This window comes from Mus pahari, unplaced genomic scaffold (genome assembly GCF_900095145.1).
Source record: "Mus pahari unplaced genomic scaffold, PAHARI_EIJ_v1.1 scaffold_9919_1, whole genome shotgun sequence".
Lineage (NCBI taxonomy): Eukaryota > Metazoa > Chordata > Mammalia > Rodentia > Muridae > Mus > Mus pahari.
Window position 1 is genome coordinate 15392 of NW_018391949.1, and position 14080 is coordinate 29471.

The window sequence follows — 14080 nt, forward strand, 5'->3', positions numbered from 1 at the left end:
CCAGCATCTGCTGTCACCTGAATTTATAATCTTAGCCATTCGGACTGGTGTGAGATAGAATCTCAGGGTTGTTTTGATTTGCATTTCCCTAAATGTTCAATATCTTTAATCATCAGGGAAATGAAAACCAAAACAACCTTGAGATTCCACCTCACACCAGTCAGAATGGCTAAGATGAAAAATTCATGTGACAGCAGATGTTGGCGAGGATGTGGAGAAAGAGGAACACTCCTCCATTTTTGGTGGGATTGAAAGCTGGTACAACCACTCTGGAAATCAGTCTGGTGCTTCCACAGATAATTAGACATAGATCTACAGAAATATCCAGGAATTTAGCCCCTGGGCACATACCCAGAAAATGTTCCATCTTGTAATAAGGACACATGCTCCACTATCTTCATAACAGCCTTATTTATAATATCCAGAAGGTGAAAAGAAGTCAGATGTTCCTCAACAGAGGAAAGGATACAGAAAATGTGGTACATTTACACAATGGAATACTTCTCAGCAATTAAAAATAATGAATTCATGCAATTCTTAGGCAAATGGATGTGTCTGAAGGATATCATCCTGAATGAGGTAACCCTATCACAAAAGAACACACATGATATGCACTCACTGATAAGCAGATATTAGCCCATAAACTTAAAATATCCAAAATACAATTTGCAAAACACATGAAACTCAAGAAGAAGGAAGACCAAGACATGGGTCCTTCATTCCTCCTTAGAACAGTGAACAAAACACCCATGGAAGTAGTTACAGAGACAAAATTTAGAGTTGAGATGAAAGAATGTTTAGACACTGCCCCACCCGGGAATCCATCACATAATCAACCAACAAAGGCAGACATTATTGCATATGCCAGCAAGATTTTGCTGAAATGACACTGATATAGATGTCTCTTCTGAGGCTATGCCAGCGCCTGGCAAATACAGAAATGGATGCTCATAGTCATCTATTGGATGGCGCACAGGTCCCCCAATGAAGGAGCTAGAAAAGTACCCAAGGAGCTGAAGGGATTTGCAAACCTATAGGAGGAACAACAATATGAACTAACCAATACCCCCCCCCCCGAGCTGTGTCTCTAGTTGCATATGTAGCACAGGATAGCCTAGTTGGCCATCAATGAGAGGAGAGGCCCTTGGTATTGTGAAGATCATATGCTCCAGTACTGGGGAATGCTAGGGACAGGAAGCAGGAGTGGGTGGGTTGTGGAGCAGAGTAGGGGGAGGGGATAGCATTTGAAATGTAAATGAAGAAAATATCTAATAAAAATGCCTTAAAAATAGAAAATAAAATTAAACAAATAGAAGCCCTTAAAAGGAAGAAAAATTAATACTAAGTAGCATAGGGCAATACGTTCCAATAGATAAATATAATGAATAAAAATATTAAGACATAAAAAGGAAAATAGGAAGAATGAAGAATACAAAATCTGAGACAATATTAAAAAGATAAAATCTAGAAAAGTGATCAGGAGTTCTAGATTTAAGCGTCATCAACACAAACATGAGATGGAAAAGAACATCTCAGGCTTAGAAGCTAGAATAGAAACTCAAGTACAAAGGTTCAATCCTTTAACATCAAAGCGAGAGTATGGCAACATCCAGAAAGGCATGGCACAGGAAGAATTGAGAAATCTCTATCTTCTTCTGCAGACCAATAGGAGACAACTGACTTCCAGTCAGCCAGGACTAGGGTATTAACACTGATGCTCACAATGACACACCCACTCCAAAAAGTTCAAAACTCCTCTACTGGCAGTGCTACTCCTTAGCACAAGCAAATACAATCCATCAGAGTGGGGAATCGTCGTGAATGCAATGGTACAGGAGTCAACATATTGAGCAGAACAGCAATTGCTCAGGCTCTAAGATCAATAATTTTTAAATGGGATCTCCTAAAGCTAAAAAGTGACTGCAAGGCAAACAATGCCATCTATAGGATGAAATAGCAGACTATATACTGTGAAAAGAAATACATGATCCCTACATCTGACAGGTGACTAATACCCAAATATATAAAGAACTCAAGAAATTAGATAACAAACCAAACAATTCAATTAAAATTGGGGTACATAGATAAACAGAATTCTTAACAGAGGAATCTCTAATGGCTAAGACACACTGAAAGAAATGATTAATACCTATCTATAGTCCTCAGAGTAACTCAGGATTAATACCTATCTATAGTCCTCAAAACAACTCAGAGATTCCACCTTATTCCCATTAGAATGGCTAAGATCAATAACTCAAGCTAGAGCACTTACTGACAAGGATGTGGAGCATGGAAAACACTCTTGCATTGAGGTTGGATGTGTAAACTTGACCAGCTAAGCCCAGTGTGGCCTTGGTGGAGAGAGAGTGCCTTGGTATCTGCCTCTGGGACAAGGCCATGGTGTGAGAATCCAGGAGTAGCAATGGCTTCTCCAGGTGTAAGGCTTGTTTGCATAATAATGTACAGATTTTCTTAACCCACTAGCAATGAAGGACTCTTTCTTTCCAAGGAATGTCATCCCTTTAAAGGTTAATGACTCCTTGATACTGAAAACAGCTCAAGTTCAGAAGTTGTAGGTACTGGGAATGTCACATCAAAATGGTAAACATGGAAACCTTCAGAACAGACCTTAAGATTATGGAAAATTACGCTAAATACATGACTTTGAAAATATATACTTTATCAATTATTCAAAAAGTACAGATTCAATATCAAATCTATGAGGGGCTTCATGAATCTAAAGGAACAAAATCAGGTACCTTGTGAGCCAACTTGATACAAAATTTTTGAAGAAAGATGTAAAAAGTTTTATAAAGTAGTGGTCACAGTATACCCTACCCAACTAAGTTTTTTTTTTTTTTTTTTTTTTTTTGCCTATGATTATGAAGGCAGATAGATTCTTGAGCTCAGTATCAGCATAGGACAAAGCAAGACTAATATTGGGCTTGATGGAAATGGTGATTTCAAGGCAGGGTCCAACCCAACTATCTTATCTTCTGAGCTTAACAAATGCATTAACTTCTGAATGCATTTGCAATGTTAAAAAACATTATAAAATTAACATTAAAAAATTATATGCTTGCTGTTTCCTAAGAATCAAAGGGCTACAAGAGTAGATGTTGACACATAAAATGAAACAAAAATCTGGAATAACTGTCTGGATTGTTATTTAAAATAGAAGACTGATCTACCTAGAATGATCTACCTAGAATGTTTTTGGGACATAAAGAGAGAATTTATTGGAGATGATGTACATGTAGTCACACAAGCAAATAGAACATGGACAGAGATTTCTTAGAATGGCAAGCAAGACAGGGAGATATTCAGAGGGAAAACAGAAGATAAAGAGATGTAGAATGGGGAAAGCTTTATCCAGCAGAATTCAGGTTATCAGCTTGAGCCCAAAATTAGACTCACAGTTGTTTGTTTTTGTCATTCCCAGATACCCTTTCTCTCAGAACACTTCTTCAAGCCAATTGTGGCCATTGGTATTATACAACCATTTAGGAAATTCAACTGGCATTTTCTGAGAATATTGGGAATAGTTCTATCTTATATTCCAGATATACCAATCATGGGCATATAACCAATGATGTTCTAACATCCCACAATGACATCTCCTTCACAAGGTTCATAGCAGCTTTATTCATAAGCAGAAACTCATAATGATTCCGATGTCCCTAAACCAAAGTATACATATGGTTCATTTACACATGGAATTCTAAACACCTATTATAAACAAGGATATCATGAATTTTAAAGGAAAACAGATAATACTAGAAAATGTATTCCTGAGCGAATAGGGATAGTCTGAAAGAGATACCCAAGGTATGTACTCAGATATAAGTGAATATTATACATAAAGTACAGGTTATCAACACTATGATTCACATATCCAAAGACTCTAAATAACAAGTAGGGTCAATGGAGGATAACTGAATCTCACTCAGAAGGGCAAATAAAATAGTCATTGGACATATATGCAGCGAGTGAATTGGGTAGAAGTGTGGATGGAGAAGGAAATGGGGTGTGGGTAATCAGATACGCTGAGAACCATGGACTATGGGCCAGGAGAGTGAATATAAATATGCAGCTAGAAGAGTGTACAGCCTTATTAGAATATGCCAGAGTCCTGGGATGAGAATTGTGGGACCCTGAGTGGGGGGATAGGAACTTAACAGAAAGACTGACAGAGTCAACTAACCTGCACCCTTGTAGCTCCCAGAGTCTGAATCAACCACCAACCAAAGACCATAAATGGATTGGAATTAAACCCCTGATTCCTGCTGGCACATATGTGCAAATAGGTCTTCCTGAAGGTCCCCCAACAACTGGAGTAGGAGTAGTCCCTGACATGGCCTACAAATGTGTTCAGTTGCCCCTTCTGGGCTGCTTCCTCTTGCCTCAGTGGGAGTACATGTGTATAGTCCTGCAGTTACTTGATGTGCCATGGTGGATTTGTAGCTAGAGAGTTCCTCCCAATTCTCAGAGAAGGGGATTGGGGATGGCCTGTATAAAGGATGGTCTATTTGGAAGGTAGGGGCTCAATTTTGATGTAACAAAATTAAATTAATTAATAAAAATAATTAACAATATATCTCCTTTAATTTAATTATATATATATATATATATATATATATATATATATATATATATGTGTGTGTGTGTGTGTGTGTGTGTATACTCAATTGAAGTAGAAATACATCACATTCATCAAATCCTCTTTCCCTTAAGAATGTCCCAAGTAATATGTTCACCATCCTCATTCTTGAGTTCATGTTCTTTAGAGTATACATGTTTGTGTACTTCATGTGTGTCCTGATTTTAATGTGATAGCTTTGAGCTTCTCTCCAAGTAGAATGCCATTGCCCCAGACATATTAGAAATCACCTTTACTGTACCTAGACTGACTAGAACTGTAATGCAATGATGTCATATTCTGTCAGTGTTTCCGGAATCTGTGAGATTGTTGTTTGGTTCCTATGTTGTAGTTTCTTACTTATTTTATTACATTTATTGATTAACTTATACTGAACTACCTCTGGAGCTCCTGAATTAAAGAAAGTTAGCATGCTACATCATGTTCTACAAGTGATTTTGAGTTCCATTTCTGAAATATTTCTGAATATTTAGAAACAATTTTTTGAAAGGGATGTAAATGTTTGCATCTATTTTAATATGGGATGCACATTTCTTTGCTTAGGTATTTTGGACCAAACTCATAGGGGGTTTTTAAAACAAACAAACAAAAAGGTATATTTTGATAAGTATCCTGGGTTTCTACAATGAAGAAAACCTGAAGGAAGTTATCATTAGTTCTAAATTGATGGTCTACTAAAACCAAATCCATCTGGCCATGACCTTTCTTTACTTGTGAGTCTCTCAGTACAACATCTTTTATATCAGTGGATTTTTGTTACTTAAAAACATCTATTTCATTTCTATTTAATATTTTTAAGCTGTATACACAACATTCTTTTAAGTTTTATGAAAATTTCAGAAAAATGGATGGAGCTGGAAACAGTGAATATGAATGAGTAACTGCAAGAAAACTAACAATGCATGTTTTCTTGCTTGTGTTTCATCAGCTTTTAAGATCTGCATATGTGTGGTGTATTTAGAATATATATGGTGATATTTAGAATATCTATAGTAGCTTGTAGGGACCAGAATGCACCTCCCTAATTTTCCTTTAAAAAAAGACAGCTTAATAAAGGAGAAATAAGATCAAGATTATATCATGAGATGGGGCATAGAATAGAGGAGGTGAACTACTATAGAGAGCAATAACTTACTATAGTGCAATTTTTAAAGTTATATTTATGTATTGTCTTTATACATGGGGCATACCTGTGATGAGGGTATACTCTGTAAGCATCCTTTTTCCACCTTGTGGCTTCTAGATATTGAAAAATAGTAATAAGTCTAAAATACAAGTAGCACTAACTTATGAGTCACTTCATGTTCGCATTAAACAGGGTTAGAATTAGCATATAGCAAACTTCTATTATAGGTTCTTCCCAAGACATGTGATATGAAAAGAAGTTGAAGTGACACTGCCACAAATTAAAACAGATTATGAAATAACTACATGTCAAAAGCAACTACATATAGAACCTAGTACAATGAACGGGTTATAAACTTTTGAGTTATTGTCCAAATATAACTTTTAGTCTAGTTTCATGCCACAGGTAATTCCAAACCTATATATTTTCCTTCCAAAACTGAGTATATATACCTACTGCTGAGACAGTAAAAACATAAAGCAATAAATGGAGTATTGCACTGGTTGTTTAACAGAATTGTTCATGCCTACTGAATTACATTTATAGTATTATCAGGTACTGTAATGCTATAGGAGGACAAAATAAATTATTACTCTCACCAAGCTAAAGAATTTTTGATGTCCAATGCTGACGTCCTGGAATATATGTTCATTGGTGTATATAATGCTCCAAATGGTTTGGAGTTACCTACCAATTTTTAATTGGCAGCATTATGGCTTTGTGAGTTAAAAATCCATATGGGATACTGTTTATGAGGCCAAAAACATGAGATCGAAAGGGACCTAGGCCCTACAATAAAATCTTCTATTCTTTTTTATTAATCATTTTGTTTGTTTACATTTCAAATTTTATCCTCCTTTCCAGGTACTCCTCCACAAACGCCCCATTCTATCTTCTATCTTCCCTCTACACTTTACCTCTACTAGGGTGCTCCTCTGCCCACTCACCCACTTTAACCTCACCACTCTAGCATCCCCCTATGTTGGGGCATTGTTGGGGAATTCCAGGCTGGCATCCAGTTGAGCTATGTCTGAACCCCGATGGTCATAATTCACCCTCATGAGATAGTAGGCGTTCCCTAGTGCTCCTGGAACTCTGGCCCCTGCCTAAGGTACCACCTCCCACAGCCCCCACAAGAGAAGCATGGTCAGTAGTCAGGTAAGCAATGGCCCAAGCTTCTGAACTTCAGGCTAAACTCCTCTCCAGTTACCTTAGCAACAGTGAAGAACATAAAAAGGGGTGTTCAGTCCCACCATGCTCTCTTACTCACTCCTTTGTTCCTATACCTCTCACCTCTCTCTCTTCTCCCCTTTCTCTTTGTCTTCTTCTTTCCTCTCCTCTCCCCCTCTTTCTCTTTCTCTTTTGCCTTCCTCTCCCAACTTCTTTCTCCCTGTATTTCTATAATAAAGCTGTTAAACCATAGAGTCTCTGCTCTACTCCATCTAGGCCCGCTGCACACTCTGGTCAATGTTGAGAACTTCTTCCCCTATTCCCTCTTTCCCACAACCCTGGTGTCTTTAGCAAAGTAGCTCAGAGGGGGGGGTCCCAGTCAGGGGCTACCCCTTTTCCACGCCAGTCCCCTGAGTCAGGCATGCTCATCCCAGTGGCCCTGGGAAAACATCCTTGTAGCCCCCCCCCCCAACACCTGCATCCCCCTGCCCAGAGGACAGGGGACCTCTGGACAGACACTAGGCCCAGTTTCCTTCCCAACTTCTCCCCAGGGCTCCCAAAACTCTCCCCTCCCCTTATATTTTGTTCCCAACAGGGCATCAAATCTCCACATGAACAAGGGCCTCCCCTCCAATTGATGCCTCTTCTACATATGTATTTGGAGCCATGGCTCTCTATATTTATACTCTTTGGTTGATGAATTTTTTCCCTAGGAGCTCTGGAAGATGCAGCTAGTTGATATTGCTCCTTATTTTTGGTTGCAACCCGTTTTAGCTACTTCATTCCTTCCCCTAGCTCATCCATTGGGGTTACCGGATCAGTATTGAGTATCTGCATCTGTGTTGGTCAAGAGCTGGTATAACCTCTCAGGGAACATCAGAACCAGAAGAGTCAGCAGGCACTGCTAGGCATCATCAATAGTTTTGTGGATTAGTGTATACCTACTGGATGGATCCCTATGTAGGCTAGTCTCTGGATGGCCTTTCCTTTGGTCTCTATACCAATTTTATCCCTGTCTTTCCTTTGGACAGGAACATTTCTTAGTTAAATTTTTGATATATGTGGGTAGTCCCATCCCTCAATTTGATGGAGAGAGTCTCTGCTGGTTATATATTCACTTTCTTGGGTATTTTGCCTACATTCATCATATTTGTGTCCTGGGAGCCTCTCCATTCCCTGGAGTCTGGTACTTTCTTGTGGCTACCACCAGTTCCTTTTTATCTATTGCTACATGTTTCTATTCAATATCCTGACCCTCTGAATTTCTTTCCTCTTTCTTTCAATACCTGAACCTGCTCCCCTTTTTCCCCTCCCCAGTTTCTCCTTCCCTCTGCCTCCTGTGATAATTTTGTCTCACATTCTTTGTAGGATTGAAGCACCTACACTTTGGTCTTAATTTTTCTAAAGCTCCGTATGGTTTGTGGCTTGAATTGTGGGTATTGCAAGTTTGGGGCCAATATCCACTTATCGTTGAGTATATACCATGAGTGTTGTTATGTTTCTGAGTTACATTTCTCAGGATGATTCTTTCTCATTCCATCCATTTGCCTGTGAATTTCACAAAGTCCTTTTATTTATTGGTGGAGTAGTACTTGGTTGTTAAAATGTACCACTTTTTCTGTATTCATTCTTATGTGGAAGGATATCTAGGTTTTTACCATATGCTGATTATTACAAATTAGGCTGCAATAAATATAATGGAGCATGTATCCTTTTTATATGTTGGAGCACCTTTTGAGTATATACCTAGTAGGGGTAGAGCATGGTCTTCAGTTAGAACTATTTCCAGTTCTCAGAGGAAATGTCAAATTGATTTCCAAAGTAGATTTACCAGGTTGCAGTCCCACCAGCAATGGAGACATGTTCTGCTTCCTCCACATCTTCGCCAGCATCTTCTACTTCCTGAGTTTGGATCTTAGTCATTCTGATTGGTCTGAGGTTAAATCTAAGGTCATTTTGATTTGTATTTCCCTGATGCATAAGATTGTTGAACATTCCTTTAAGTGCTTCTCAACTATTTGAGATCTCTCATTTGATGATTGTTATTTTGCTCTGTACCACATTTTTAACAGGCTTATTTTGTCCTCTAGAGTCTAACTTCTTGAGTTATTATTAAATTTTGGATATTAGCCCTCTATCAGATGTAGGGTTGGTAAAGATCTTTTCTCAATAAGTAGGTTGCAGTTTTATCCTATTGACAATGGCCTTTGCCTTACAAAAGTTTTTCAATTTTATGAAATCCTGTCAATTGTTTACCTTAGAACATGAGCCAGTGGTGTTCTGTACAGGAAATTTTCCCCTGTGCCAATGTATTCAAGGTTCTTTCCCACTTTCTCTTCTATTAGATTCATCCAATCTAATTTTATGTGGAGGTCCTTTATCTACTTGGACTTGTGCTTTCCACAAAGAGATAAGAATGGATCAATTGGTATTCTTCTACATATCAACTACAAGAGGAAACAGTATCAGTTGCTGAAAATTCTGTCTTTTTTCCAATGAACGGTTTTGTTTTCTCTGTCAAGGATCAAGTAAATTCTCTGTCCAAGTCAAGTGAACTTAGGTGTGTGGTTTCCTTTCCCAGTCTTCAACTCTATTCCACTGATCTACATGCCTGTACCAACTCCATGAAGTTTTTAATCACTACTATTCTGAACTACAGCTTGAGGTCAGGGACAGTGATTCCCCCAGCAGATATTTATTGTTAAGAATGGATTTTTCAGGGGCTGGAGAGATCAATCAATGGTTAAGAGCACTGACTGCTCTTCCAGAATTCCTGAATTCAATTCCCAGCAACCACATGGTAGCTCACAGACATCTGTAATGGGATGGGATGTCCCCTTCTGGTGTGTCTGAGGATGGCAACAGAATACTCACATACATTGAAAAATTAAATAAATAAATAAATATTTTTTAAAACAATGGATTTTGCTATCCTGAGTATTTTGATGGTATATATAACTGACCCCCAAACTTCCAACAGAGTACTCCTAAATCTGAGAAACAACTTCAGCAAAGTAGCTGGATATAAAATTAACTCAAACTAATCAGTAGCCTTCTTCAGATTAAAGGATAAATGGACTGANAAAGAAATTAGGGAAATGACACACTTCAAAATAGTCAGAACTAATATAAAATATGTTGATGTGTCCTGTGACGCACACAAGGAAAGTGACATATCTGTATGACAAGAAGTTGAAGTGTCTGAAGAAAGAAATCTAAGATGACCTCAGACGATGGACAAATCTCCCATACTCATTGGCAGGATTAACCTAGTAAAAATAGCTATCTTACCAAAAGTAATCTACAGATTCAATGCAATCTCCATCAAACTTCTGACTCAATACTTCACAGATATAGAGCAATTCTCAAATTCATCAAAAATCTACTTTTAGTAGTACAAGTAAAATTGGCAATAAAATGACTCTTAAAGTTATACTTCTATTCCAATAGATATGTACATCACTTAGACTTCAACTGAGAAACTTAATATGTATATCTACAATGTGCAGAAACTGGAAGACTTTGGAGCACTTACTCTTACATAAATTTTCTTTATCATACCCTCCTATCAAGGATCAGGAACCTAAGCAGAAGATGAGACAGAAGGATTTTAAAGGCCAGATTTAGTGAATGCATATTTTTAGATGCAACCAGAACAACGTCCATGTAAACTCAATGAGAATATGACAGCATTCACAAGGCCAGAACAAGGGAAACAATACCTCAGCTTTAAGAAGGGGAAAGAGTTAGAATGTGTCATCCAAGGGAAGAAACTATCCAAACTGCATGATTTCTTAGACAGGGAAAACAAGTTTTATAGTATGAATGGACACATGTTTGATTCAGAAAATTTACTAGTACAAATCAGTCTCTATGATTAAATATATTTTTGGTTTCTACTTTTTTTTTTAATTTAAGAGATAGAGAAAGAGAGAGATAGAGAGTGAGAGACAAAGACAGAGGTAGAAAAAGAGACAAAAAGACAGAAAACTCAGAGAAATCATGATACTGCGTTAGTATAGAGAGTGGAGATGATCTGCAAGAAGCCGAAAGAAAAATATTAGAAAAACATACTCTATAAAGCTACTAAAAATGAAATAAATCGATAAGATACTCAAATATAAATGATCATTACTGATATTCAATTGTAACAGAAAAAATGACAATAATTAGAATACAAAATAATCTGCTACTTTGTAAAATAGTTAAAACATAGTACATTTCAAAACATCAATATTCAGGAAAAATGAGGCAGAAATCATATAACATCCATGATTATACTGTTTCTTTTATTAATTATTCTGAAAGAAACTCTTAGTAACAATTTCTGTTGCAGAGCTTTTCTAGCCATATGTCAGGTGTAGATTACTCCTGGGTATACATTCATCTCATGACATATTATTTCACTTCAAATTACCTGGTTCTTTTCCTTCTGTACCTTCTCTACCAGAAATCCATGGATCTTTGTTTTGTTCGAGACAGAAGATTACCTCTGATTTTGAAACAGGAACACCTGTATATTCAAATGAGCACAAAAATATTCCATTGAATATACTTATGTACTAGCACAGAATAGTGACATGTAGGTGACATGGAGAGAATAAAAGATAAACGAATAACTTTTTATATTCACTTCTTTCCAAAGTGTTTTAGAGTCTACACACTGAAGCCTTTTTAAATTCTGAATTTCATTATACATTTATACATTTACAATATTCAATAAAGCAAGCTGTGGGAGTCAAAGTATATTCATTTATGAAAGCAACAGGCTGCCTTTTCAAAAAGGGTATAATATTTACTGATCAGCATGTTAAATGTAAAATCAAGATAAAGGTAAATAACATATTAGCTATAAATCAGAGAGTATTCAATGCCTATAAAACAGAAGAGAAAGACCAATTACTAGATGTCAGATCTAAATAGTAATAAGAATTTTAGATATCTCTAAATGAAATAGAAATTATGGAGTAAAAATGTTCTTACCCACAGAAACCAGGTTATTATAATTCTCCAACATGACATCTCTGTACAAAGCCCTTTGAACAAAATCCAGGCATTCCCACTCCTCCTTAGAGAACTCTATAGCCACATCCATGAAAGTCAATAGACCCTGAAATTATAATTAACAGTATGCTCTTTTTTTGTAAATTGGTCAAAGAAATGTTAGTTAAATACAGAACTTTTTTGATACCAGTAACTAACATGCATATTTGACAAATTATTTCTGAGGTAAAGAAAGTTGTCACTTCTCTGAACAGTTCCAGTGTACAAGAACTCATGATGATGGTGATTACCTTTTTTAAATTATTTTATTAGATAATTTATTCATTTACATTTCAAATGCTACCCCAAATGACCACAATACCCTCCCCCAACCCTGCTCCCCTGCCCACTCACTCCCACTTCTTGGCCCTGGCGTTCCCCTGTATGTGGCATATACAGTTTGCAAGACCAAGCAGCCTCTCTTCACAATAATGACTGACTAGACCAACTTCTGCTATATATGCAGCTATAGACACAAGCTCTGGGGGTACTGATTAGTTCATATTGTTGTTTCACCTATAGGGTTGCAGACCCCTTCAGTTCCTTGGGTAATTTCTCTAGCTCCTCCATTGGGGTCTATGTGTTCTATCCTATAGATGACTGTGGATATCCACCTCTATATTTGCCAGGCAATGGCGTAGCCTCACAAGACATAGCTATATCAGTGTCCTTCCAGCAAGTTCTTGCTGGCATATGCAATAGTGTCTGCGTTTGGTGGCTGATTATGGGATGGACCCCCGAGGGGGGCAGTCTCTGGGTTGTCCATCCTTTCATCTGAGGTCCAAACTTTGTCTCTCCCACTACTTTAATAGGCACTTTATTCACTATTGTGGGGAAGAATGAAGTATCCAGGTGTTGGTCTTCCTTCTTCTNGATTTTCTTGTGTTTTGGAGATTGTATCTTGGGTATTCTNAGTTTCTAGGCTAATATCCACTTAGCAGTGAGTGCATATCAAGTGAGTTCTTTTGTGATTGGGTTACCTCACTTAGGAATATATCCTCCAGATTTATCCATTTGCCTAAGAATTTCATAAATTCATTGTTTTTAATACCTGAGTAGTACTCCATTGTGTAAATGTACCACATTTTCTATATCCATTCCTCTATTGAGGGACATTGGGTTCTTTCCAGCTTCTGGCTATTATAAATAGGGCAGCTATGAACATAGTGGAGCATGTGTCCTTATTACCAGTTGGAACATTTCTAGATATATACCTAGGAGACATATTGTTGGATCTGCCAGTAGTACTGTGTCCAGTTTTCTGAGGAACCACCAGACTGATTTCCAGAGTGGTTGTACAAGCTTGCAATCCCACCAGCAATGGAGGAGTATTCCTCTTTCTCCACATCCTCACCAGCATCTGCTGCCACCTGGATTTTTTATCTTCGCCATTCTGACTGGTGTGAGGTGGAATCTCAGGGTTGTTTTGATTTGTATTTCACTGATGATTAAGGATGTTGAACATTTTTTCAAGTGCTTCTCAGCCCTTTCGTACTCCTCAGTTGAGACTTCTTTGTTTAGCTCTTTTAATGGGGTTATATGAATTTTTGGAGTTCAGATTCTTCAGCTCTTTGTATATATTGAATATTAATCCCCTATCAGATTTAGGATTGGTAAAAATTCTTTCCCAATCTGTTGGTGGCTTTTTTGTCTTCTTGACATTATGCTTTGCCCTACAGAAGCTTCAAAGCCCATACCTAAACATAATAAAAGTAATATACAGCAAACCAGTAGCCAACATCAAAGTAAATGGAGAGAACGTGGAGGTAATCCCACTAAAATCAGGGACTAGACAAGGCTGCCCACTTTCTCCCTACTTATTCAATATTGTACTTGAAGTTCTAGCCAGAGCAATTCGACAACGAAAGGAGATCATGGGGATAGAGACTACCACATCCAGGGATCCATCCCATCATCAGCCACCAAACCCAGATCCTATTGCACATGCCAGCAAGATTCTGCTGAAGGGACCCTAATATAGCAGCCTCTTGTGAGGCTATACCAGTGCCTGGCAAACACAGAAGTGGATGCTCACAGTCAGCTACTGGATGGAACACAGAGCCCCCAATGTAGGAGCTAGA

The 14080-nt window shown here is 37.7% G+C and overlaps 1 protein-coding gene and 1 pseudogene across 1 annotated transcript; both read right to left on the bottom strand.

Moving 5' to 3' along the window:
* LOC110314768 overlaps positions 1-2399 on the bottom strand; it is a 9914-nt pseudogene extending 7515 nt beyond the window's left edge.
* A 9402-nt stretch (positions 2400-11801) lies between these two features.
* LOC110314767 (zinc finger protein 679-like) lies at positions 11802-12066 on the bottom strand (the record flags this gene model as incomplete). The annotated part of the gene is made up of 2 exons (XM_021188991.1): positions 11802-11830; positions 11940-12066. Coding segments are annotated over 2 exons (156 nt in total), but the record flags the coding sequence as incomplete, so codon positions are not given.
* Between the last annotated feature and the right edge of the window lie 2014 nt (positions 12067-14080).